This window comes from Podarcis cretensis (genome assembly GCF_951804945.1).
Source record: "Podarcis cretensis genome assembly, chromosome: 17".
NCBI lineage: Eukaryota > Metazoa > Chordata > Lepidosauria > Squamata > Lacertidae > Podarcis > Podarcis cretensis.
The window spans coordinates 39,536,125-39,562,149 of NC_137187.1; the positions used below are offsets into that span (position 1 = coordinate 39,536,125).

General features: G+C 48.1%; 1 protein-coding gene and 1 long non-coding RNA gene across 4 annotated transcripts; both read left to right on the plus strand.

Annotated features, from left to right (window-relative positions):
- Positions 1-25,985, plus strand: CCNQ (cyclin Q). Of its 3 annotated transcripts, none has more exons than XM_079958817.1 (6): positions 1-27; positions 18,547-18,658; positions 19,551-19,734; positions 20,725-20,857; positions 21,846-22,073; positions 25,844-25,985. In XM_079958817.1, the coding sequence occupies exons 1-6, from the start codon at positions 16-18 to the stop codon at positions 25,931-25,933; spliced, it is 759 nt and encodes a 252-aa protein (XP_079814943.1). In that variant the 5' UTR covers positions 1-15; the 3' UTR covers positions 25,934-25,985. The 3 variants fall into 3 exon arrangements, with proteins under 3 accessions (XP_079814943.1, XP_079814944.1, XP_079814945.1); XM_079958818.1 differs by lacking the exon at positions 1-27 and adding an exon at positions 15,688-15,843; XM_079958819.1 differs by lacking the exon at positions 1-27 and adding an exon at positions 15,984-16,160.
- On the plus strand, positions 9,903-13,748 carry LOC307206064. Its single transcript, XR_013834254.1, has 3 exons — positions 9,903-10,190; positions 10,436-10,499; positions 12,163-13,748. It is a non-coding gene; the product is annotated as an uncharacterized lncRNA (long non-coding RNA).
- Positions 25,986-26,025: the final 40 nt, after the last annotated feature.

Here is a 26,025-nt window from a genome sequence, read left to right on the forward strand (position 1 = left end):
ACTCAAGGAAACTGGATGCTGGACGAGGTAGGAAGTTGATCTGATCCAGCAGAGTTCTTATTATGTCTGCAACTCAACGCAAACACCTTGCTGAATGGTCAGTGGGCCAGCCATGACTCCCCTGTTCCCCGCAGCTTTTACTTAGCTGAAATGCTGCTGGTCTCTTTGAGTGTATCTCTCAGATGGCACCATCTCTTTTGAAAGGGGGAGACATGCCAGGAGCACATCATCAGTCAGGCTTACACACAAAGGAGCAGAGAGACGGCAAGAATCATCCTGACAAACAAAGGGCTAGTTTCACAGGCCAGCGATCAGCCCTTGAAAGCCTCCCTCCCCTCCCCACTTTAATGGAAGAAGTAGTGAGTATAAACAGATGATCTCATCCCTTGGCTGGTTCATTCTGTTTCTCCATTACCCACTCAAGAGATGCCAGTGTGTGATTCCCGTACTCTCGGCAAAGCTGAGCCAGAGCAGAAAAGAAAGCACAGTTTATGATATATGTCAGAGAAGTCGCATGTCCTTTATTAAATCTTTCTCTTTCTTTCTTTCTTTCTTTCTTTCTTTCTTTCTTTCTTTCTTTCTTTCTATCAGAAACAGTTGCCTAATGCTTCCCAGACTTCTGATATAAAAAGCACCTTTATTTTCTTCCTCAATTAAAATTGGAGTAGCACTTCCCTCTGACATACTCCTGGGAAGGATTACTTTTAACAGGTGAAAGACAGGCAGGCATTATGGAACAGGATGCGGAAACTGGTGGTTGTTTCTTTAAACAAACTTCAGCTGTGTTCTGATGAAGCACCTGTATTCGGGACACAAATGTTTAACCCAGCCTTTGCCAGACTGGTGCCCTCCAGCCAGATGTTTTGGACTACAGTTCCCATCAGCCCCAGGCTGATGAAGGCTGGGATAGCCATTTCTTCTACTGCACTTTGCAATGCATGTCTAGCACTGGTCTGGTTCTCCCTGCACATGCATAGAGGGAGGGGTGGACTAAGGCTCTGTCCACACAACAGCCTGTTTAAGGGACCCTGATTGCATAGGCTCCTGAAGATGCTTAGGGAGTCAGGGCAGCATCCTTCTGGCCTGAAGATGCTTTGCTGCTTCTGTCCATGGCCTCTTGCCTGGTGTGTTCACTGCACTCTTGGGCTGGTGAAGAAGTCTGGAAGGCCCTGAATTCCTAGGGCCCAAAGGAAGGTGCCGTGAAGGTCCTGGCTCTGATTTTATGGGCCATGGTCCTGTGGGAGCCAGTTTAGTCTGCACCAGCCTGCCAGCATCATGTTTCCTGAGTCCCTGATCAGCACCATCAGGCCCAGAGCCAGGAACCTGGTCCCCCTCCTCAGCTTGTGGCACCATGGCTTCCGACTTGGAATCTTGGTTGCTGCTGGACCATGAGGCCATGCACAAAGAACTGGGATGGGCAGAGGACAGCTCTGTTCAAGTCTGGTTTAATGATACAGGACCACAAGGAAGGAGAACAGGAGCGGCTCATCAACAGTTAGTGCGGATAGCTGACTCAGCAGGCCGACAGGTCACTTGGTCATAAGACTTCCTTACTTTGGTGAGTTGTAACAATTTCTAAAATGGCACCTAGGCATATAAATTAGCATAGGTTAATAAATATGTGTTGCCCTTCAAAGTGTGTGTGTGTGCGTGCGCGCGCGCATGCCTGCTGCATTTCCTTTTCTTTTTTGGTTGATGCAGAAATGGCCATCCCAAGATTGAAAATGTTGCGGGAAAGGGGACAATTTGACAACTCTTCCTGGGCTCGGATAGTTCAGTTGGGCTGGAGGAACAGATAATTCTATCCATTGATTTTTAAATAAGGTTTAGCTCCCATCATAGAATAGCAATGACATCATCTTAAATTCAGGGTTGCATGAGTCATTCAAGAGACTAATACCAAAGTGAAGAAAAGAAAGATAACATGACATAATACGGTCTGTGGAGAAACAATTGGTTTGTTGTATAGGCCTCTTCATGGGGGAGTGTTCAATCACGGGGCCTTATCTATAGCTTTTGCTTAAGGCTGGATACAGCTGATATAGATAGATATAGATATAAATACAGATATAGATGATAGAGCTATAGCTATAGATATATGGATTCAACCTGCTGTGTGTTTTTCAGTCTCAGCATCCCTCGATACAACCTGAAAACCTACATCCAGGAGAATCTTATCCAATGCAGGGCATTCCCAGGCTGTCTCTGTTTTTAGGTGGGTTTCAATCACATGCCAGCAAATTCAGGTTGCACAGTTATGATTGATTTCAAACTCTTGCCCAATAACCCCTCTCCCAAAGTGGGCTTTTTGCAATCTGGGAAGTGACAGAATAAGTGTAGGATAACATTTGCTTGATGTGGCATTGTCTAACCTACCTGCAAACAAATCAGAATGAATGTTCAATTAAGCAGGTCATCTGGAAGTGACAAAGCTTTTCATCTGTTTCTCAGAGGGTGCTTCAGACGGCTGCTATTTTCAGGTGGGATTCAGTCACATAGTCATAGTATGACTTTGCTTACATTGCATTCTGTAATTTCTAAAGGGCAAGCGGATGGTGCAGCGGAATTACAGGAGCAGTGCCCTTAAGCACATAGCCACAGGCCCACACCCAGCCATGCTGCTCCTGCTCTCTGGTGACGGGGGTGGAATCAGTGTCGTGGGGATGGTACCTGAAAGAGGAGGGAGCTGTTGAGGAGGAAAGGTGTGCCTCAGAGCCATGCTAGCCACAAACAGGCCCTCATCCCTGGCATGTCGGTGGGTACGGGGAGCTGCCAGTGCTTTGACTCCTTCCCACTGATGCTTCCCAGGAGTCTCCTTGCCCTCAAGCCAAGGGTCACTGTCACAGACACTTTGTCAGGATGCAATGATTTTAGCTTCGTATACTTGATTTTATAGTTTATACACTTAGCTGGAGTGCAGCCATCTTGGCTCTTGAGAGAACCTGTATGAATGTGGAGGTGGAACTGTCCATCTTATTTAAGATGATGGTGCTGATGGTGCCATCGTTGTGGCTGGTGCTCTTTCCCGCTGGCACTACAAGCTATGCTATCCTTGCACAGCCCAAATCTCTTCCCGGCCCCCTCCCAGCTGTCTGGCTTTGCTGCCTCCTTTCTCAGCCCTGTTTCTGCTGGAGCCGGTGACCGCTGAAAGAGATTTGACACTGAGTGAGGCTGCTATAAATAGAAAAAGGAGAAAAATCAATAACTAAGAGGCCAGACATAATGCAATTGTAAACCACACTGTATCCCATCCCATAGTGCTTGCTCCCCCCCTTGTGTCTTGGCTACCTTGCTTATATTCCTCCCCCTCTGCTCCCAATTGACATTTTAACCAAGATGGTTCTCTTCTTGAATACAGAGTATTTTCAGTGACAGGAAATGTACTTAAGAACAGCTCAACGTAGTTCCCTCCCCCCTTTATTTCTATATGCACAACAGTTTCTAATTTCATATTTGGAAAAGTTCTCTTTCTGTTCTCATTCTCACATAGCATGTCCCCAAATAACCTCCAAAAATGGGATAGGCAGGGATTTTCATTTAAAAGTCTCAGTACTTCTGAATCACAGATTATTAAATTTATTTTTCCTGGCAAGGGGAAGTCAATTCATAGTTTGAAAGCCTTTGAGGCTGGAAATATTACATATCATAATGGCTGTGTAGACTCCTGTCCAGTTTTCAAAGTGCTGAGATGTCCTGGCCCTGCAGTACATTCACCCGGTCTGGTTTCCTTGGGAAAGAGGTCACTGTACCAGAAGCGGTTTGAGAATTGTGCAACCAGTTTGGCCACACTGGGTGCTGTGCTGCAGGGGGTGCCACTACAGCACTGCACAGTGGAGCATGAGAGGCAAAGTCTGCCACTGGCTGAACAATTACTGACATTCTGTGGTATATGGTTTGTGTATGCATACATTCACATACAGGTTGAGCAGATCTCCAAGCCATGCAAAAAAGGAAAGAAAAGAAAAGGTCAAGCACGTGTGAATCAGCATCCTATTGCAGAGCCCACTGCAGCAGCATTATTCAGTGGTTCTGTTGTGAAATAAAGATAGTACAGTCTCTAAAAGGCTGGACTTATACCCATTTACCCACTCTGAAGTAAGCCACATTGAACTCAGATGTGCATAAGATGGTCCTGTAGACCTCTGGTCAGCAGCTAATTTTCCTGAAGGGTCATTTAGAAGGAGGGGGGCCACAGGCCAATACATCTGTCCTCTTCATTGGCCTGTCAGAAAAGCTCCATTGCAAAGGAAGCCAATGTCTTCACACCTCCTTATCTTTTAAGAGCTAGGAACATCTCTCAGATTCAGCACCTCCAATAGTTGACCTCTATTCTAAACCATTTGGACTTGTATATTTGGATGGGCAGCTATCTGCAAGGTCCACCCAAGACATTGTGCTACCTGAGGTGAAAGACAAGGTGATATCTCCTCCCCATTCCAGATATAGAGGCTGACTGCGTTGGTGGTTGAATCTTGCTTCAACACTGGTGACTAGGCTGATGTCCTCCCTAGCACACAAGGGCAGCAGGCTAGCTTAGAAGTCATAGGGTAGACTGTGGCCCTCCACGCCTCTCTGTTTGGCCCTTGGAAGTGTCCCCAGGCCACACTTCCCACTTGCTGTGCTTCACAGCCCAAATATGTTGGTCTGACCAGAATGTATCCTTGCTTATTTGGATAAAGAAATGGATAGGAGCATGTGAGGGCGGCTGTGTACACATTCCTGCTTACTCTGCGTCCAGCACGCTCCCACTGCTGCCTTGTGAGGCCGCAGACACACAACGTTAGCCGCAATACACGTCTGTTTTGCAGTTCCCACCAAACCAGGTCCAATCTGATTTGAAACAGTAAGTCAAATGGACACCTACTTCCCCTCCCTACCCACTGCTGTAGTCAGACTGTGGGAAACTTGGAAATATATCCAACTATAAATGCTGCCCAATGTGCTTTTCTCACTGTGCCTAATGGTAGGGATGGCCCTGCCTGGGTCAGGCAAGGAGGGCTCATCCATGGCCACCTGGACTGTTGTTTGACCCTGTTAAATTTGGACGAATGATCCTGAGATGGAAAGGAGGAGTATGTGGTGGTCTGAAAACATCTCTGCTTCCTTGCCTTCTCTTCCCCATGACCTGCAATGTCTTCTCTCTCCCTTCCCCCCAAACCCAATTTGCAGTTAGCATTCTGCCCGCTTCCCTGATGATCAGCGGTGACTTCAAGGAGATGTGATACCTGAGACTTTTAAAAGGCTCGCTACTTGACATACTCCTAATGGGTCTGATTGATTCTCAGGCTGTTCCCTGCCTACCCCACCCCCATGGAGGCTGCTGGAAATCAGCATAGATCCTAGCTGAACAGTAGCAAATAATAAGTTGTTCTCTCCATGTTCCCCCAGCCCAGGGGGAAAAAGTTTCTAGTCACAAACTGATGGCTCACATGTGAATGGAAACCACGGTAACGGGAAGTGGGGGGAGACTGTTTTAGCTTACCTCCCTATGGTGGTGGTTGTTGTTGTGTGTGCGCATACACACATAGCGCTGTGGTTCTTCAGACAGTGCATTACTTTGTGGCAAATGTAGCACATCAGAAAAAAGGGCTTGGTAGCTTTAGCTGCAACAGCCAGATGGAATGAAGGTTGGGAATCATGAATGCAGAGCGAGTCTCACCAGGCTTAATACGTCTAGAACGGCTGCCGCCTACATCTCCTCTTACTGCTTCAGCTCTAGATGCCTTTTTGCGTTTATAGGCAGCTTCCGCAACAACATGGAAGCGACCTTCTAGAGAACAAACACTAACAAGCTTTGGGATGCTACAGTGTTCTACCTTGTGCCAAACAGCGCCATGCACCTCAAAAGCTTAGTTTCTTCGATCAACCCAACATGGCTGACCATCCAAGGAGCTGTGACGCCACATGTGAGAGGGGCTGGATCCATGTGAAACATGGCAGGCGAGGGGATGCCTCACCAGCCTCTGTCCACATGCCCCTTTTGTTCATTAGATTGCAAGCCCACCAACCTCTGCTTTACATGGGTTTCTCTTTTTTAAAAAATAATAATAATAATATTTATTACCTTTTCCAACAATTTAAACACAACAAAAAATAACAACCATACAATACAATACAATACAAAAAAACCCCACTACATTACACTAACAAAACACTAACATTAAACTAACAAAACAAAACAAACACAATTTAAAACACATCAAATAATTTCAATATCTTATCTTTCATTCACTTATTTCCGCGACCTCCTCACACCTCCCTTTTTGTATTCCACTTCTATTAATTTTTTCAGCAATTCCTTTCCATCTTCCTTTATTTTTAATCCTATAATTATCTTAACACATTCTAATCTTATTTTCCCTTTAATACTCTATTAATCTATTTATCCTTAATTCCTTATAACATTTCTACTAAAGCCATATAACTTCATTCCAACATTTTCCTAGCATTCATTAATTTTACAGTATTTCCGTAAATAGTCTTTAAACTTTTTCCAGTCTTCTTCCACCGACTCTTCTCCCTGGTCTTGGATTCTGCCAGTCATTTCCGCCAGTTCCATGTAGTCCATCAACTTCATCTGCCATTCTTCCCGGGTGGGTAAATCTTGTGTCTTCCAATATTTTGCAATGAGTATTCTTGCTGCTGTTGTTGCATACATAAAAAATGTTCTATCCTTCTTTGGCACCAATTGGCCGACCATGCCCAGGAGAAAGGCCTCTGGTTTCTTCAGGAAGGTATATTTGAATACCTTTTTCATTTCGTTATAAATCATCTCCCAGAATGTCTTAATCCTTGGGCATGTCCACCAAAGGTGAAAGAATGTACCTTCAATCTCATTACATTTCCAACATTTATTATCGGACAAATGGTAAATTTTTGCAAGCTTGACTGGTGTCATGTACCACCTGTAAATCATTTTCATTAAATTTTCTCTTAGGGCATTACATGCGTTAAATTTCATACCTGTGGTCCATAACTGTTCCCAGTCAGCCATCATTATGTTATGTCCATACATGGGTTTCTCTCTCTGAATCTGCTCCACACTTGAACTGGGATAATTCTTCTTGCTTGCTTCAGAAAGAGGCACATGCAGCAAACACTCTGGCTTCCATGGGGTTGAAATGGAACCTGCAGTACAAAGGTGAGAGTCCCATCCATTGCTGCAGCTGCTCTTCTCTTTGGCCTTGGCTGCTATGGCAGTGTGGACCTTGGAAGGCTCTCCATGAGGAAATGTGGCCTTTGGGCTGAAAAAGTTTCCTCACACTTGATATAAAGACGCAGTTCTGACACCGGCTGCTTTCTTCAGTAGCACACGGCTCCATGTCCCTGCAGTAAAGGTGATATACAAACGTAATAAGAAAACCTTAGAACTAGAAACCAGCCTTACAAGGTGCTTTCCTCAGGGCTCTTTGCAAAGCTTTGCAGTTATTAATTGTTAAGTTGTGGGTGAACATATCAGACGACACAGCGATTCTTCAGACAGCTCTTCTTGAACTGAACTGAACTGAAGGGCTCAGTCAGCCTGCTTATATAGAGCTCCAGTACCATGTTACTGTAACAACTTTCTAAAACTATCCAATCACTGAATGTCACTTTCGAGCCTTCATTTGCATAACTATCTACAGTATCCATCCAATCACTGAACGTCATTTTCGAGCCTTCATTTGCATAACTATCTAGAGTATCCCCCTGCTGGCCCAGGGTGAGAACTTCAGTACATAACATTAATCTATTCCAGAGGCCAGAGGAGGTGAACATCTGGCCCACAGGCCAGTTTTGACCCTCTAGGCCTCCCCATTTGACTTGTAAGGTTGTTTCCCCTGCAGGCCCTGCCCTTGATGTCAAAGTGATGTCAGGCATGGGTCTGGATCAGCTGCACCCTGTGGAAAGCAGGATTGACCTTCCTACGCATCAGCTGAGGGGCAGGGAGTTCAGTCTTTCTTTGTTCAGGTGCATGAGCAAGTTCCCTGTGGGAACTCAGATGATGTCAGATGACTGAGAGGTTGGGTGGTTCTGCCTATCTGTCAAAGTTGGCTCACAGGATAGGGGTTGATGAAGATCTGGCCCACTGGGCCAAAAAGGTTCCTCTTCAGTCAGTCATGCTCTTTTGGGGGGGAATAAAAGATAAAGGTAAAGGACGCCTGACAGTTAAGTCCAGTTGCGAATGACTCTGGGGTTGCAGTGATCACCTAGCTTTACTGGTCGAGGGAAGCCAGTGTTTGTCTGCAGACAGTTTTTCCAGGTCATGTGGCCAGCATGACTAAGCCGCTTCTGGCGAACCAGAGCAGCGCATGGAAACGGCTTTTATCTTCCTGACGGAGCAGTATGTGTTCAGCTACTTGGACTTTGACATGCTTTCAAACTGCTAGGTTGGCAGGAGCTGGGACAGAGCAACGGGAGCTCACCCCGTCGCAGGGATTCAAACCGCTGACCTTCCGATCGGCAAGCCCTATGCTCAGTGGTTTAGACCACAGCACCACCCGCACCCCTTTGGGGGAATACTCCATTCCATTTCCCCCACAGCAGTCACCCAACATTCTGTGACCACTAAGAATGCTCAGTCTTTGTTTTTTGGATTATTTTCTAAATATTTTGTTTCTGTTTCCAGAAACTGTGGGTTTCGCACGGATGGTGCCCCTTTGACTACATGAGCATTGGCACTGAAATGATGAATTTGTGTGTGCGCTCTCTCTCTCTCTCTAATAACATTATTGATACGCTAAAAGCCTACCCCCCACCATCAGAGGGAAGGGGGCTGCCTTCTTCAGTAGCATGTGGCTCTGTTCCCCTCAATGAGTCACACAGATAATCTAGTAAAACAAATTCCTTGATCTGGAAATACATCTCTGTCGTAGAGTTAAAAGCTGAACCCCAGCTTTCTATTTTCAGCCTTTCTTTAATTTAGAATAGTTTTGTTGCCACTTTATAATCCTGAGGGTCTCTCAAACTGCAAAAAAAATCTCAATAAAAATCACAACCAGGTCTGGTATCAGGGACATTAATGCCAGAGTGTCTCTGTGGTGCCAGAATTGGTCAGCAAGCATTTCCTGCCTTGGTCTTCCTTTTGGCTGCCATGTGGCTTCTGCCTGGTAGGTAGCAGAGCCTCCTTCTAGGCACAGGACGGGTGCTGGAAAGCTGGACCTTGCTCAGCTCATGATGGAGGTGCATCTTCCCTTTCTGGCAGTTGCCAGGCAACAGCTCCCTCTGAGGCAATAGAGTAGGGCTGAGCATCTGGAACAATGTGGGAACCTCTGTTCAAAGGCAGCACTTAGGAAATTCATTACCACATGTGCCATGGCAGCTCCCATTGCCACAACCTCAAGGAAAGTCCAAAATCCAGGGAGCTGTGTTGATCCAGAAGACATGAATTTACATCCCTGATCATCCATGAGGCACAACTGTGGTTCTGGGCATAATTTCCAGGCAGTGAACTGCATTGAACTCAGTAGTGCTTACTTATGAGTGCATAGGTTCAACTTGCAAATCACACTGAACTTTAAGGCAAGACCTAGGAACACCTTCAGCCAACTGATATACAACATGTAGCTTAGAAAAGCAAACAACTCTGCAAAGTGGTGTTGTCATTTTAAATTGCAGGCATGAAGTAGGAACCCCAACAAAAGAAAGCTGTCTCCAGCCTCGCCTTGTTTATTCCCCATCCTTCTCCGACTTCCTTTATGTAATTTGCAAGAAACTTGAAATCTTCTTTACTGCCTCATTCCATTGTCAAAGCAATGAAGGTTCATTAGCTACCCCCTGGTAAACAGATTTGGCAGATTTGATCTTGTTTCAAAAGCATGCACAACTTGTTTGACCAGGGATTTGTTGTTCTTGGCATCCACCTGTCTTAAGAGACAATGGAGTACTACACTTCGGGGGGGGGGGGCACGGGTGGTGAAGTAATACCACTGGAGAATCACAGCACCTGCTGTGGCTGCAGAGACCAGTAACTTGTAACGGCTACCGCCTGCATTGTTTTTGCTGTGTTAGCAACACCAAAGGAACCTCCTTGTGGTGCACCCTTGGGCAGAGTGTATGGGGGTCCTGGGCAGCCCAGACAACAAGACCCCCTCTCTTGGCCTCACTGATGTGGTCCAAAGGAAAGCAGAGCAATACATTTGGCACCAGCTTGGCTGCAAGAGTTTCCGGAAGGAGGCATACAAGAGACTACTGTGGAACAAAAGGAGTATGTGAGTAGCACGGTTCTCATGTTTTAAAAAAACTATTGTCTGTCACTGGCCTAGAATTAAATATATTTCTGCTAAAATGCAAAAGTAGCTCCCACTATGTTTATCCTGATTTCTCAGCACTCAGCAAAACCCTCACGATGCATCTCTCTGAAGGGTCAATTCATTCTGTTGCTTGTGGCAGCAGTCCTGTGCCCCGAGTTTTCCCTGTGTTAAGTGCTCATGCTGCTCTTTCTCACTGAATTCAGACGGAGTTCAGCCTAGGAGATGGCCAGGTTGCAAGCAACGCCTCCCTCTGCTCTTCTGACCCAGGTAGTAGCTGGTGATGATGTGTATGAAACATTTCTGTCAAGGTTGTGGTGTTCTGCACACCAGCAGTGCAAGCTGCCGAGTATCAATTACTGATGGGAGTACAACAGTACGGAACTGGGCAGGTGCCAACTCATGGCTCCTTTGCACAACACTGCAGCTTGGCATGATGTGGCTTCTGGCAAGGGTGCTAAAGAGAAGTTTTAATCCGCTCCCCCCCCCCCCCGTGTTAATGAGACTCAAGTAGGATGTTCTAATGGGAGGAGGGGAGGTAAAGGGGATTTAAAAGAAGTTCACGAGCCCCACCCTTGACTCACCACCATTTCCCCTCTTCTAAAAGCAACCAAAGAAGCCATCACAAAAGGCAAGGGAGACAGATCACCTCTGCCCCCCCTCCATATATCAAACACTGGTTTTCAGCTACTGCAAGTCTTAGGTACTTAGAACATATAATCTAAGACACAAAGCGCAGGTTTTAATATAGTGGAAGATTTTCACATTCTTTATTGGAATAACTCGGGTGAATATAAACTGTTAACCATCAGGGCTGTGTGATATTGAGGAAACACAGGAAAACCTGAGAATATGTTAGCCTTGTTAGAATTCACCTTTGAGGAAGCTTCATTTACTATAAACTAAACTAAGCTGGGGACGCAGGTGGCGCTGTGGGTTAAAGCCTCAGCGCCTAGGACTTGCCGATCGAAAGGTCGGCGGTTCGAATCCCTGCGGCGGGGGTGCGCTCCCGCTGCTCGGTCCCAGCGCCTGCCAACCTAGCAGTTCGAAAGCACCTCCGGGTGCAAGTAGATAAATAGGGACCGCTTACCAGCGGGAAGGTAAACGGCGTTTCCATGTGCGGCTCTGGCTCGCCAGAGCAGTGATGTCACGCTGGCCACATGACCCGGAAGTGTCTCCGGACAGCGCTGGCCCCTGGCCTCTTAAGTGAGATGGGCGCACAACCCCAGAGTCTGTCAAGACTGGCCCGTACGGGCAGGGGTACCTTTACCTTTACCTTTAAACTAAGCTACTTTCTGCTCCTTGTGGTTTCAAAATTCTGTTCTGAGGTTCTAAACAACTTCAGCCTTTGAATGTTGTTGTTGTAATACTACTACTACTATACTGTCCTTCAACCACAGATCACAGGACAGTTCACAACATAAAAATACACAAGAATACATCACAAAGCAAAACGAAGAATAACAACAAGCCAATAAACCCTTTCCTTAATTTACACCATCATAATAACTTACGTACATTTCCCCCCCAAATGACCTACAGATATTGAAAGATAATATGTAGTATTTGCGGCTGAGTTGGATTTTGAAACCAGGTTTCACAAGGCCAAGGCCACAGCATTATTTGCTGTGGCACACAGTATTCAAGCTCTGATGTTCCAGAAAATGTAGGTCATGTTTTGTTTGTGGCTTTTATCTTGCTATCTGAATGTGTTCTTTGCACTTCTGTTACCTTTAAATCTTGTTCACTGGGTTTTTTCTTCTGGTGTACCTCAGTGCCCAGGGTGCTCTTCCAATTTACTCTATGTAGCTGGTGAAAGTTAGGTTAGGCTTAGTAAATTTGTATTTACATGTTAATAATTCGCACTTTGTGAAATCGACTCTTGACTATGGATTTGAAAGTGCATGTCACAATAAACTGCTTGATTTTTCAGATGCCGCAGGACTTTTTCACTGTGACAGAGACTTGAACCTTGGAGGCATGTTCCTCAACAGCCTTCTAACGAAAAGGATATCCTCCCAAATGTTGTTTCAGACCCCCAGTCACTGCAGTACAAATGCATAAATTGAAAATGTGCAACCAGCCATGAGTTGAGCAGTCTGCATGAATGCAGGACATTTCCTTTTTTCCAGGCTTCATTGGAGAACTCCACTAGAGGCTGGATGGGGTTGGGGCTGGTGAGGCAGTTGTGGGCTCTCCCATCCATTTTTTTCACCTGCCTCTATCATTTGCCTCAACTCCCACCTACCAGCCTGCTTGGCGAAGAAGTGTGTGAATGGCAGCACTGGATGGAAGAGAGGCAGGGAAAGCCCCATTCTCAGATTTAAGGGGGGAAACTCTGGGTTGCAAACTGACAACTGTGCTGAAACTGACCAGAAGCTTCCAATAGGGTAAACACCATGTGTTTTCCTGTAGAAACACCATGGTGCACAACTAGATGCCCTCGTCTGCCCCAGCTGCAACAAAATATGCCTCTCCTGCAATGGTCTCAACAGCCATAGCAGAAGCTGTAACTTTCCACGGGTTGACTTTGCCCCCCAATGGCACACTCTTTCTGAGACAGACAGATGCCATCAAGAAAACCAAGATCAGCTGGCTCTGATGTATATTATGGTATAGAAAAAATAGGGGGTTTGGCTTTTGCTGCCCAACTCCCCAAGGGACTGAGTCCCCTAAGTCCATGATCAGTCAGAGATAAATGGATGGAGGCAAGATCCATAGAAAGCAAGGCAGATCTTTTATTTTTCTGTTGCAACAGAGTTCCCTCCCCTCCTTGCAAGGAGGTGGGAGAGACCCAGAACAATGGTGCGCAAGCCCCTATAAAGACTTTTGAAATTGCCCACCCTGTAACCCAAGACCACCCCCAAAACATACCTACGTCACAGAAAGAGGTGGTCTTCAGCAGAAATTGGAGTGTGTTGCTTCTCTCCTGTCTGCCAGGATACCAGATAATACCTTACTTGATTGCATTTTCTGGGCGCAGCCTGGCCATTCTTTTGAGATGGTAAATACTTTAGTTACTGAACCTCTTACACATATTGATAGTTTGCTCAGCTTAACAGATACTTGCCAGACTGTTTTTGCAGTGAGGTGTAAGCCCCTACAGTCAAAAAACAATTGGAAAGCTTTACCCATTTCCTTCCTCCTTGCAGAGAAATACTTGAGGTCAAATTGGGAGAGTCAAAATGGCTTCAGGATTGCTCTCCTGTACTATTTCAGAGATGTGGTTTATGTATGTTTGCCTTGTACATTTATGAACATTGATTCTGTATTTGAGACCTTAGAATTCTTATAACAATTGCCATTAATGTGCATGGTACTTTACAGTCTAATATTTATTTAGCCGTGGTTCCTGCATTGCAGGGTTGGACTCGATGACACTTTGTGTCCCTTCCAAGTGTAGAGTTGTATGAATCATAGAACTGTAGACTTGGAAAGAACCATGAGGAAACTTAGCCAGATGGGCGGGGTATAAATAATGAATAATTATTATTATTATTATTATTAGAGCGTCATCTAGTCCTACCCCCTGCAGTGTAGGAATATTTGTCCAATGTGGGGCTCAAACCCCAAACGCTGAGACTAAGAGTCTCATGCTCTACCAACTGGACTATGATTTATATTATACGATAAACAGGAAAGCAAGAGGAGGAGGCAGGGCAAACATGTTGTTTCAGTTGCATTGCTTAGGCTTAGGTCTAGGGTACGCTGCTGCTTAGCTATTTACTCAGAAGTAAATCCCACTGTGCCCAATGGGAGGCTTCCTCCTTGTTGTTGTTGTTTAGTCGTGTCCGACTCTTCGTGACCCCATGGACCAGAGAACGCCAGGCACTCCTGTCCTCCACTGCCCCCCGCAGCTTGGTCAGACTCATGCTGGTAACCTCGAAAACACTATCCAACCACCTCGCCCTCTGTCGCCCCCTTCTCCTTGTGCCCTCCATCTTTCCCAACATCAGGGTCTTCTCCAGGGAGTCTTCTCTTCTCATGAGGTGGCCAAAGTACTGGAGCCTCAGCTTCACAATCTGTCCTTCCAGTGAGCACTCAGGGCTGATTTCCTTCAGAATGGAGAGGTTTGATCTTCTTGCAGTCCATGGGACTCTCAAGAGTCTCCTCCAGCACCATAATTCAAAAGCATCAATTCTTCGGCGATCAGCCTTCTTTATGGTCCAGCTCTCACTTCCATACATCACTACTGGGAAAACCATAGCTTTAACTATACGGACCTTTGTTGGCAAGGTGATGTCTCTACTTCTCAAGATGCTGTCTAGGCCTGTCATTGCCCTTCTACCAAGAAGCAGGCGTCTTTTAATTTCGTGGCTGCTGTCACCATCAGCAGTGATCATGGAGCCCAAGAAAGTAAAATCTCTCACTGCCTCCATTTCTTCCCCTTCTATTTGCCAGGAGGTGATGGGACCAGTAGCCATGATCTTCGTTTTTTTGATGTTGAGCTTCAGACCATATTTTGCACTCTCCTCTTTCACCCTCAATAAAAGGTTCTTTAATTCCTCCTCACTTTCTGCCATCAAGGTTGTGTCATCTGCATATCTGAGGTTGTTGATATTTCTTCCGGCAATCTTAATTCTGGCTAGGGATTCATCCAGCCCAGCCTTTCGCATGATGAATTCTGCATATAAGTTAAATAAGCAGGGAGACAAAATGCAGCCTTGTCGTACTCCTTTCCCAATTTTGAACCAGTCAGTTGTTCCATATCCAGTTCTAACTGTAGCTTCTTGTCCCACATAGAGATTTCTCAGGAGACAGATGAGGTGATCAGGCACTCCCATTTCTTTAAGAACTTGCCATAGTTTGCCATGGTCGACACAGTCAAAGGCTTTTGCATAGTCAATGAAGCAGAAGTAACTCCGGACTCATCCATCCGTCAGGCCATTTGGTTCCAGATGAATTTTGAACCGGCACCCTCTCGCGGGGAATCGTTGTAAAACACGCCACAGCTCTTTCCAGTTACAGGTAACTCGCATCTTGAAGCCTAGGATACTTGCACGACCACAGGTTTATGCGGGTGGCGGGAAAAGAAAGAAAGAAAGAAAGGGGAGTTGGCGGGGGACCTGTCCGTGGAAAGAGTTTGGGAGCTCTCTGCCTTGTTCCCGGAGCCCTCGCGAGTCCTTCCCGGAAGCTGGAAGGCTCCAAAAGCTCTTTCCGCGGCGTGTTTCCCGGTTTGTATTTTCCTGGTGCTGCCCGGGCCAGAGCTTCTGGTCTCCGCTTCCCTTGCTTGCCCGAGCCCAGGCGCGTTTCCCCGCGGAGCCCCGTCGAGGGGCAGCAGCCGGCCAGCGCAGAGCTGCGCCTGGAAGGGGCTCCGGCGCGCGGGAAGCCTCGGCGGGAAAGAAGTCTCCGCCCAGGCCAGGAAGGGAAGGCCGGCCCCCCGAGGGGCGGAGAGCAGGAAGGGCGCGCGGAGGAAGACGGCGCCGCGCCCGAGAGGACGCCTCCGGCCCGGCTCCGCTTCGGGGCGACGGGGCCAGGGAGCTGCGCGCCGGCTCGGCTGCCTTTGGGTCCGCGCGGAGGCGCCGCGCAGCGGCTGCAGCGCGCGGCCGGGCCGGGCCGGGCTCCTCCTCCTCCCGCGCCGCCAGCTGCGCGCCTGGGCTCCCGCCAGTAGCAGGTCGGCGGAGGCGGGCGAGCGAGGGCCCGGGGTGGGTCGGAGCCCCGGAGGGGGGCGAGGGCGGCGCTGCGCCCTCCTTGCCTTTGTGCGGAGGCAAACCGGGGAGTCCCGGGCGGGGGGTGGGCTCTGCAGGGCCGGCGCCATCCTTAGGGCAGCCGGGCAGCAGCCCAGGGCGCAGACCTCTCGAGGGGCTCAGTCTTATGCAGAAAGACCGTCCTTGTATCTTACAAAGTTCTGATAACATTTTACGTTTGCATTTTATATTTTGAAGGATGTTATAATTTGTACAAGACATGGGCTTTTTTTGACAAATCGAGGTGAGCAACTAAAAATATTGGGTGGAAGTACTTCGCTTTGCCTAGCGTGCAAAATAGATTGGCACCAGCTGGGCCGAACTTTGCAGACTCTGGGTGCTGCTGTGTAGGCCCCAGCGCTCTGGAAGTCTGGTGCCCTGGCACTGTAATGCCAGAGGGACTTTCCTACCGTGGTTCAGGGGCCGGGCATGGTGTGCCTTTCTTGCACTCCTCCTTCCTTCCACTCCACTGACTGGAGAACCCATTTTTGGAGATACCTTAAGAAATGTTGCTGGATGCAACTCCCTTGAGCTCTTAAAGGTAAAGGTAAAGGGACCCCTGACCAGTCATGGCCGACTCTGGGGTTGCAGCGCTCATCTCGCTTTACTGGCCGAGGGAGCCGGCGTACAGCTTCCGCTTCCGGATCATGTGGCCAGCATAACTAAGCCACTTCTGGTGAACCAGAGCAGCGTACGGAAACACAGTTTACCTTCCCGCCAGAGTGGTACCTATTTATCTACTTGCACTTTGACGTGCTTTCGAACTGCTAGGTTGGCAGGAGCTGGGACCGAGCAACGGGAGCTCACCCCGTCACGGGGATTTGAACCGCCGACCTTCTGATCGGCAAGTCCTAGGATCTGGGCTCGCTCTGGACACAGCGCCACCCGCGTCCCCCCTGATCTCTTACTGTTGCTCAAACCGGCTGGGGCTTTTGGGCGTCCCAGCAGTACCACAGGTTCCTCCATCCCTGTCTTTAAACAGTCCTGGCATTAATGAATTGTGGGTTTCGCATTGGGGTATCTGGTCAGTCAAGGTGAGAGCAGGATGCTGGGTTGGAAAGGCCATTGACATGATCCAGCAGAGCTCTTCTTCCGTTCTGATTCATGTTTGTTGATTCTGAGTGTTCATACTTCCTCTAGAGTAGAAAAGATAGCTGGAGGAGGAGAGTGGCTGCCAATATATATATGCATATATATGTGTGCTTATATATGTGCATATATCCACATGCTCCCTCCCTTGCCTTCCAGAGCCATATTCTCTTGCAGGGGCTCCCCCACTTCACAGAGAGAAAGACACATCACCCGCCCCCCCACACGAAGATGTATCATCAGGATGGGGAGGGAGGGCAGGTTTAACGCCCCCCCTCCAAATCCCACGCACACTGCTATTCGCTTTTCTTAACTCATTTTTATTAGATGGGGAAGTGAAAGTTTACAAGACTCCCCCACCCCAGCAATCCTGAGGAACATCACCCACGAATCCTGCCTCTGCTGAACTGTGGGTGAGGTTTTCCCTGCTCTTCTGACATTTGAGGAGGAGGAGGAGGAGGGGGAGTGTGGCCTTGGCTGAGGTGCCATGGGCCAGATCCAGCCTGTAGCCTAGTGGTTCTTTCTCACTGGCCTGTACAGATACTTTCACAATGTCCTGCTGGGAACTCCTCTGACTTGTTTGCAGTGGGAGGAATATTAGTGTCCCACTCTTTCAGTTTGGCTTGCACGGCAGATTCATCTTCCCTCCTCCTCCCAAGTGCTGTTCTGAGGCGTTCTCCAACACCCACTCCCACCCACACCGCTGATTCAGTGGAAGTAGGCCAGAGCTGCATCCCTTCTCTTAGTGTGTGCATAGAAAGTGTTGCCTTACCATATGTTAGGGACAAGCACGATCTTGTATTTTCTGGATGCTGTTTCTATTTAATCCTGTCCTCCTTGCGCTACAACCTGCTATGAGCATGGGCGCTAGTATTAGGTGCTCCTCTTGACAGGAGTTATAAATAGTACCCCCCAAGCTGTTTTAGATAATGTTTTGCTTTTAGACGGAGATGGACTTCCCTCCATAAAAAGGTAAAGGTAAAGGACCCCTGACAGTTAAGTCCAGTCGCAAACGACTCTGAGGTTGCGGTGCTCATCTCACTTTATTGCCCAAGGGAGCTGACATTTGTCCGCAGACAGTTTTTCTGGGTCATGTGGCCAGCATGACTAAGCCGCTTCTGGCGAAACTAGAGCAGCCGTTTACCTTCCCACCGGAGCAGTACCTATTTATCTACTTGCACTTTGACGTGCTTTTGAACTGCTAGGCTTGTAGAAGCTGGAACCGAACAACAGGAGCTCACCCCGTCGCAGGGATTTGAACCGCCAACCTTCCAACCGGCAAGCCCAAGGTTCAGTGGTTTATACCACAGCGCCACCTGCGTCCCTTCCCTCCATATCTCTCCTTAATTCAGTGCAGCCTGAGCATGCAACTCTTGCTAGATTGCCATGGCCTTAGGGAGTGGGGCAGGTGGTAGCAGCTGACTGTCAGTCAAAGGAATGGGACTCAAAGAGCAGCATCCCACTGGGAGCAAGGGGCTTTGCCTAGGCCGTTTCCTAGGGACGTTTCCTAAGGCAGTTTTGGGTTCTTTTTGTTTCTGCAGACTCTTTGGAACACACCAACATTCATGGATTCTGCTGGGTTGTCAGAGGCCGGTCAGGTATCTGCCGATGCCAGGACACACTTCAAAGTCTGCAGGTTCATCATGGAGGCAGGTGAGAGGGGTGCTGGGCTCTGCATTTTGTTGCAGCTGAGGAACGCTTGGTCAGTAGTGCCCCAATTCCTGTGAGAAAGGAGGGTTATGTTGGAAGGGGAAAGGTGATTTGAGGAGACACAGGACCAGGTGTGGCAATCTTTGTGGCTTGGAGGGTAGAGGGTCCTGCCTGTTTGGGTTGGAGGGAAGCCCAGAGCTGCGAAATGGAGGAGTTGGTGGGCGTCATTGTTAGTCAGTGAGAAACAGGAAAACAATTCAAGCAGTATGCTCTTTTAAAATTAATGCTGTTTTCAGTTAACTGTAATAAATTGTTAAGCTCAATGACATTTTGTTTTTAAAAATAAATTACATAGTGTCGGTACTTTTGCACTCACAGGAAAACTGAAAGGTGGTGGAGGCAGGCTTGGGGTAAAAACATTGTCTGAATAATTTGTCTTATATCTCCAAAAGGAAAAGGCTGGTTGCTTCATTTTAGAACGGAAGCTAAAACGTCAAGTAAAATCAAGAAATATTGTTTAGGAGGAAATCTGCCCTGATTGAGGGAAGGGGGAGCCCATAGGAATCTCGAGGGTGGAAGCGACATTTAGGTGCCTACAGGCAGAAAATCTGAAAGCCCCTTCCTCCCAATGGTTAAAATGGGATGTAATCCACTGGAAAAAAATTCTGAGTCTGCATCACTGAAAGGAATTGGATCTGCGCATGGTTTGGCACAGCTCCCATTCATTTTAGAGAGGTTTGTGCAGGAGAACTTCCCAGTGGATTTTCCCTCACCACAACCTTGTTAGTTTGCCCTCTCCCTCTTCTGCACTCACCTGTGAGTCAAGGGGCCCTGCAGTTTGCTTCCCCCCTCAGTCCCCGGACCTCGCCTTGCTGATTCTTTTTTCCATTGACAGGTGTGAAGCTGGGCTTGCGTTCTGTCCCCATTGCCACAGCATGCACCATTTACCACCGGTTCTTTATGGAGGTGCCTCTGGAACCTTATGATCCCTACTTAGTAGCTATGGCTGCCCTTTACCTGGCGGGGAAGGTAGAAGAGCAGCACCTGCGGACAAGGGACATCATCAATGTCAGCCACAGGTAATAGGGACCGAGTGTGAGCGCTGGACTTAGCTGTATTAGGAGTATATATCTACATGGATGCAGAATAAGGCAAGCAGTTCAAATTTTTCTGTTCCCTCCCCAACAGCCATTCCTTAGCCACTGAGTACGCTTTGTTCTCACTGGCTTTTTTTTGGGGGGGGAGTCCCTTTCTAATTTACTTTTTTTGTACTTTTGCAGACCTTGGGGTTTCCCCAAGCCTGCTGATTCCGCCTTCTTGTGCATGAATAGTGGTGTTGTACCTACATAAGGAGGCATACTTGGAGAACTGAGTTTGCTCTTAGGATGTACAGAATGAGGGATTATACAGTTGTGCCCCTCCTCACTCATCTTGCCATTGTATCCTCCGCTTTCCACAGTGGGTGGCTGTTCTTGCAAGAGCAAGGAATAACAAAACTACCCCTCTTTTAATTTGGTTAAAGACATATACATCCCCACTTGCTTTTTTGAACTGCTTAAATCCAGTTATCCTCTTGACTGGCTTATGTCAAAGTTTATTCACAAGTGGCAGTGCAGACATTTGCCCCGTATAGTAAAATTAGTAGGTCAACGCTAATGTGAACAGCCCATGTGGCATAAACAAAAAAGGACCCCTTGCTGCAACCATCAGCCAGACTAAAGAGAAAACTGACTTAAAAAGTGAAATAAATGCTTTATCCATTAGGCTTTCTCCTTGTTGATTAAAAGTGCCCCCCCCCACCAATTAATCAACTAACAGCTGTAGTTGATAAATCTACTAGTTATGGGGAACAAAGGCTGTAGCCCCAGTCAGAATTCTAGGCAAGGGATTTGGCTTTCCACAAGATTTCCATAGAAGATTGTTCAGGCTTAGAAGGAACGCCTCCCTCTGTAAGACATTTGCATGCAGCTTTTTTTGGGTGTTCAGAGAAAGAGAAAAATCAGTTTAATTTGTCACCTGCAAGAAGGAACCCCATAAACCCCCAGAATTTTTCCTCTTCTCCCCCACAGGTACTTGTACCCACGAAGTGACCCCCTGGAACTGGACATGCATTTCTGGGAGCTGAGAGACAGCATTGTCCAGTGTGAGCTGCTCATGCTGCGGGTGCTGTGCTTCCGTGTCTCCTTCCAGCACCCCCATAAGGTGCGGGCTGCTCAGGGTGGGGGCTCAGGGTGCAAACGGGGTGCATGACTTGCTTGGGAGGCAAAGGGCTACACCTTCACGACTCTCCTCCCACCTGGAGGAACTGTTCCTTGCCTCCCCAAGCCTCTGGGTTCTGCTTCCACCTTCCAGATGGGAACAGACTGCAGAGGGTTAGACTAGGAGGAACAGCTCAGAAGTCACAGTTCTGGCCAGAGAAGGGAGGGGAAGCCAGACACAGTAGCGGGGAGGAAAGATGGTACCCAGCAACACTTGTTCCCCTAGTGGTGGGGGAATGAACCCAGGCAGGCTGGGAGCCAGCACTCCTGACTTTGGAGCCCTTCTCTGTGGTTGAGAGCAGGTGCAGTAGGATTGGACGCTGGGGCAGCAGGATGTAGGAATGCAAAAGCCAGTGTGGTGGCATGAATAAAGTACTGAGCTTGCGGGAGAGACCTGAGTTCAAATCCCTCGCAAGTCATGAAGCTCACTGGGCAAATAGCTTGCCAGTTTCATCTGTTTTCCAGGGTTATTGTGAGAATAAAAGTAGAGATTTTTCCACTACCAAGTGGCCAGGTGGTCTTCAGTGGGGCTGGGGAAGCTGTGGCTTCCACTGTTCTCAATCATTAGTTGGGCTCAGGTTGTGCCTGATGGGAGTCCAGCAACACTGAGGGCCACAGTGTCCCTGGTGTTCAGGAGTCATCCAGGTTTTTTCCTAAACCAAGGTGACCTCCATGCTGGAGAGCCACACACATGTGAGGACAAAGTGGGGGAAAGTTGTGAGATTGTGTTGTTAGCTCCAAGGGACTGAATCATGGGACCAGAAGCCAGTGGGGCTGAAGCAAGGGTCATGGCCTTTGAAGAGCAACTGCCATGGATTTGCCACAAGCTCTGATCCCTTTTTGAAAGGAAGAGCTTTTGTGAGAGATGCTGCTCACAAGCGGAGCCCCTGGGTTTTCAGCCAGCGCTGACACTTGCTGTTCTCTTTCTGCAGTACCTTCTCCACTACTTGTTGTCCCTGAAGCACTGGATGAACCGGCACAGCTGGGATCGGACCCCAGTGGCCGTGGCAGCCTGGGCCTTGCTGCGGGACAGCTACCACGGGCCTCTGTGCCTGCAACACCCCCCCCAGCATATCGCTGCATCCGTCCTTTACCTGGCCCTGCAGTGTTATGGGGTGGAGGTGCCTGCTGAGGCTGAAGCAGAGCGGCCTTGGTGGCAGGTAAGGGCGCGGGAGTGAGAGGTGGGCCGGCCGCTGGCTGGGGGCAAGCAGTTGGGTATCCCCTTTCAGCCCGACCTGGACCTGGACTCTTGTCTTGGAGCTGGCGCACGCAGCAGCCTCCTTCCTTCTTAATGGTCCGTTTTTATGCTGAATCAGAAGTACAGTGGTACCTCTAGATGTGAACGGGATCCGTTCCGGAGCCCCGTTCGTGTCTAGAAGCAAACGTAACCCGTGTCTGTGCGTGCGCGGGTCACGTTTTGGTGCTTCTGCGCATGCGCATGACGACATTTTGAGCGTCTGTGCATGGGCAAGCGGCGAAACCCGGAAGTAACGCGCTCCATTACTTCTGGGTTGCCACGGAGTGCAACTCAAATGCGCTCATCCCGAAGCACATCCAACCCGAGGTATGACTGTACAGGAAATGCCAGCCATTGGCTACTGTGCCTCTGCAGTCCATGGACTCCATGCTTCACACCAGCCACTTCCCAGCCTCTTATACAGTCATACCTCGTGTTGCGTTCCGCTCTTGTTACGGACTTTCAGCTTATGAACGTGGCAAACCCGGAAGTGTGCTGCCATAACCAAAGCTGACGCCGCTTCTGCTGCCACTGGAGCAGACTGGGAGGACACAGCAACCTGCTGGGAGCAGTGGCTTTGGACCTGGCAGGTTGGCCTCTCCAGGAGGCCCTTCGTATTTTGGCAGCGGCGGCAGCTGCTCATCTTGCCCTTTGTCATCCTTCTCAGACTCATTCCTCTTCCACACAGAACATTTTGCTTAGGCCCAACCGCCCCTGGCGCACAGGAAGGAGCAGCCCAGAAAAAAGGGAGCGAGGCAGAGCGCAACCACCGCAGCAGCCCGGAGAGCGTGCACACACTGCCGCCCGCTCCTCAACTCACTCCCTGCAGCTGCATCAACACCACAGTTGTCACAGTGCCCCCTTCCCCTTTCTGCCATGGGGGAAGTGGGGAAGTAGCTGCTTTCTGTGGCTATGAAACACTTCCCTTCGTCACTATAGACGGCGGCAAGAGCAGCCACCAGGGTGCAGACTATAGAAATTTTGTTATTAAATATACCAAGAAAGAAGCACACCAAGAACTCAGGCCAATGTAAGTTTCAATAGTGGGAGTGGGCCCTACTCGCAAATCAATAGTCAATAGTAACAAAAACTAATTCATTCAGAAGTATGTATTCTGACAAGGATTACAAACTCAAATAGAGATTATGAACTCTAACAGAGATTACAAACTCAAATTCATAAAAATATGTATAACACAATAATTCATTACAGAATTAGAGATAAGAGTTTATGAGTAGAGATAAGTTCATGTTAGTCCAGATTCGTCGTGGAAGTCTTAGTTTCAATCATTGAGCAGAAGTCAGAAGGCAATTATGGATTAGAAACCAGGACAGGGCTCTGTTTTGATGTATTCACCTTCATCAGCTAATTTTTAAAGGGTCATGTAAGTTTGAAGACTTTCGGATAAATATATCCTGTTATTTTCTACGTTTCTCAAGGATAACAAGTGTGGGTAGATCAACGTGTATCTTGAGCTTGAGTTTGTAATCTCTATTTGAGTTTGTAATCCTTATCAGAATACATACTTTTGAATGAATTAGTTTTTGTTAAAGGTAAAGGTACCCCTGCCCGTATGGGCCAGTCGTGACCAACTCTAGGGTTGTGCGCTCATCTTGCTCAAGAGGCCGGGAGCCGGCGCCATCCGAAAACACTTTGGGGTCACATGGCCAGCGTGACAAAGCTGCAGCTGGCGAGCCAGCACCAGTGCCGCACACAGAAACGCCGTTTACCTTCCCGCTATAAAGCGGTACCTATTTATCTACTTGCACTTAGGGGTGCTTTCAAACTGCTAGGTGGGCAGGAGCTGGGACCGAACGACGGGAGCTCACCCCGCCGCGGGGATTCGAACCGCCGACCTTACGATCAGCAAGTCCTAGGCACTGAGGTGTTACCCACAGCACCATCCGCGTCCCATTAGTTTTTGTTACTATTGACTATTGATTTGCGAGTAGGGACCACTCCCACTATTGAAAGTTACATTGGCCTGAGTTCTTGGTGTGCTTTTTTCTTGGACTATAGAAATCTGCCATCTTGAGCCTGCAGAAGCAATGTGGGGAGTGAGGGAGAGGAAGGGTTATTATGGGATTATTTCTGCTGGGAATGGTGGTATTATTGAAGGAAAAAACATTAAAAGTGGTTCTGGTATTAGACTAGTGCAATGTAGTGGAATATTTTTCTTTGGGGGGGAGGAGAGGTTCAGGTATGGTGTACTGGCAGAAAAAAGCACTGTCCCAACTCCTCCCTAGAACATCTTGCGGAGTGTAGTAGTGTGTTGAAGTCACAAATCCTGTATCTCGGTTTTCCTTGCGGGTGTGGGCAGCATTAGCTGTGGCAAATCGTCACTCTAACAGGGTCAGGACCTTCTGTTTTCTCTGCTTAGGATGAGATTTGCCGTAGCACTGGTGTAGCTGTGAGCATGAGAAGGGTACTCTCAACCTCACTTTTCAAAGACATGGTTTGCCACCTCTCAGACTTTTGGAGGAACTCCTACAGAGCCTCTGAGATAGGAGATGTTGGATCAAGACCTGGTGTTTTAACTTGAGTGATGTCATTAAGTCGCTCCTCTTGGAGGTTGAACTCCTGTCCAGGTACGGGAGTTTCTGTGAACTCAAGGGGATAGGCGAGAGAGGCAGGGTCCAGCGTGGTTGACAATTAAGGCTGGAGACAGAAAATAACTAAAAAATAAATAAGCAGCTGAAGGTGACTAGAGAGAAGCTTCACTTCCATAGTGCATATGCACATTGCTTTTGTCTTCCTGTTCCCTCTAGTGAAACAGGCATCCAAAGCCTGTTGCAGAGTTGAAAATAGGCAGAGTATAAACGTACCACAAGCAGCAATCTACCTTTCTAATCACTGTAAACTGGAAAACCACCACCACTGTCTGTTTCCACCTTAGTGACTTCCCTTCTCTGCAGAACCTTTTCCTTCCTACCTGGTTCCTTATGAGGAACAGTTGAAGGAGCTGGGTATGTTTAGCCCGAAAAAGAGGAGACTGAGAGGTATAATAAAGGTAAAGGGACCCCTGACCATTAGGTCCAGTCGCGGCCGACTCTGGGGTTGCGGCGCTCATCTTGCTGGCGTACAGCTTCTGGGTCATGTGACCAGCATGACTAAGCCGCTTCTGGCGAACCAGAGCAGCGCACGGAAACACCGTTTACCTTCCCGCAGGAGCGATACCTATTTATCTACTTGCACTTTGACGTGCTTTCGAACTGCTAGGTTTGCAGGAGCAGGGACCGAGCAACGGGAGCTCACCCCATTGCGGGGATTCGAACCGCCAACCTTCTGATCGGCAAGCCCAAGAGGCTCAGTGGTTTAACTCACAGTGCCACCCGCATCTCTGAGAGGTATAATAGCCACCTTCAAATATCTCAAGAGCTGTTGCTTGGAAGAGGGAACAAGCTTATTTTCTCCTGCTCTAAGGTAGGAGAATGGACTTGAGTTACAAGAAAGGAGATTCCGACTAAGTATCAGGAAGACCTTTCTGACAGCAAGAGCTGTTTGACAGCAGAGCGGTCTCGCTCGCTTGGGAGGTGGTGACCTCTAATTCCTTGCAGGTTTTTAAGCAGAGGTTAGATGGCCATCTGTCACAGATGCTTTAGCTGAGATTCCTGCACTGCAGGGCGTTGGACTAAGTGATCCTTGGGGTCCCTTACAACTCTACAATTCTCTTCTGGTTTTCTCTCCTTCTAGGTGTTCAGCGAAGATCTCTCCAAGAATGTCATTGACCAGATTGTCTTGGGCTTGATCCAGATCTATACTCTGGATACAGAAATTTCTTAAGTACATCGGGCCGTAAGGAGAAGGCTTCAGCGTCCCAAGTCGACTGGTCACTTTTAAGTGGGGTTGAGGTGATAGTGTTGCCCCCTGAAAAC

Bases quoted from the DNA above. Each gene is read 5' to 3' on its own strand.
- CCNQ (XM_079958817.1), top strand. The intron at 19,735-20,724 runs GTAATAGGGACC...TCTCCCCCACAG, and splicing joins ATCATCAATGTCAGCCACAG to GTACTTGTACCCACGAAGTG. The intron at 20,858-21,845 runs GTGCGGGCTGCT...CTCTTTCTGCAG, and splicing joins CCTTCCAGCACCCCCATAAG to TACCTTCTCCACTACTTGTT.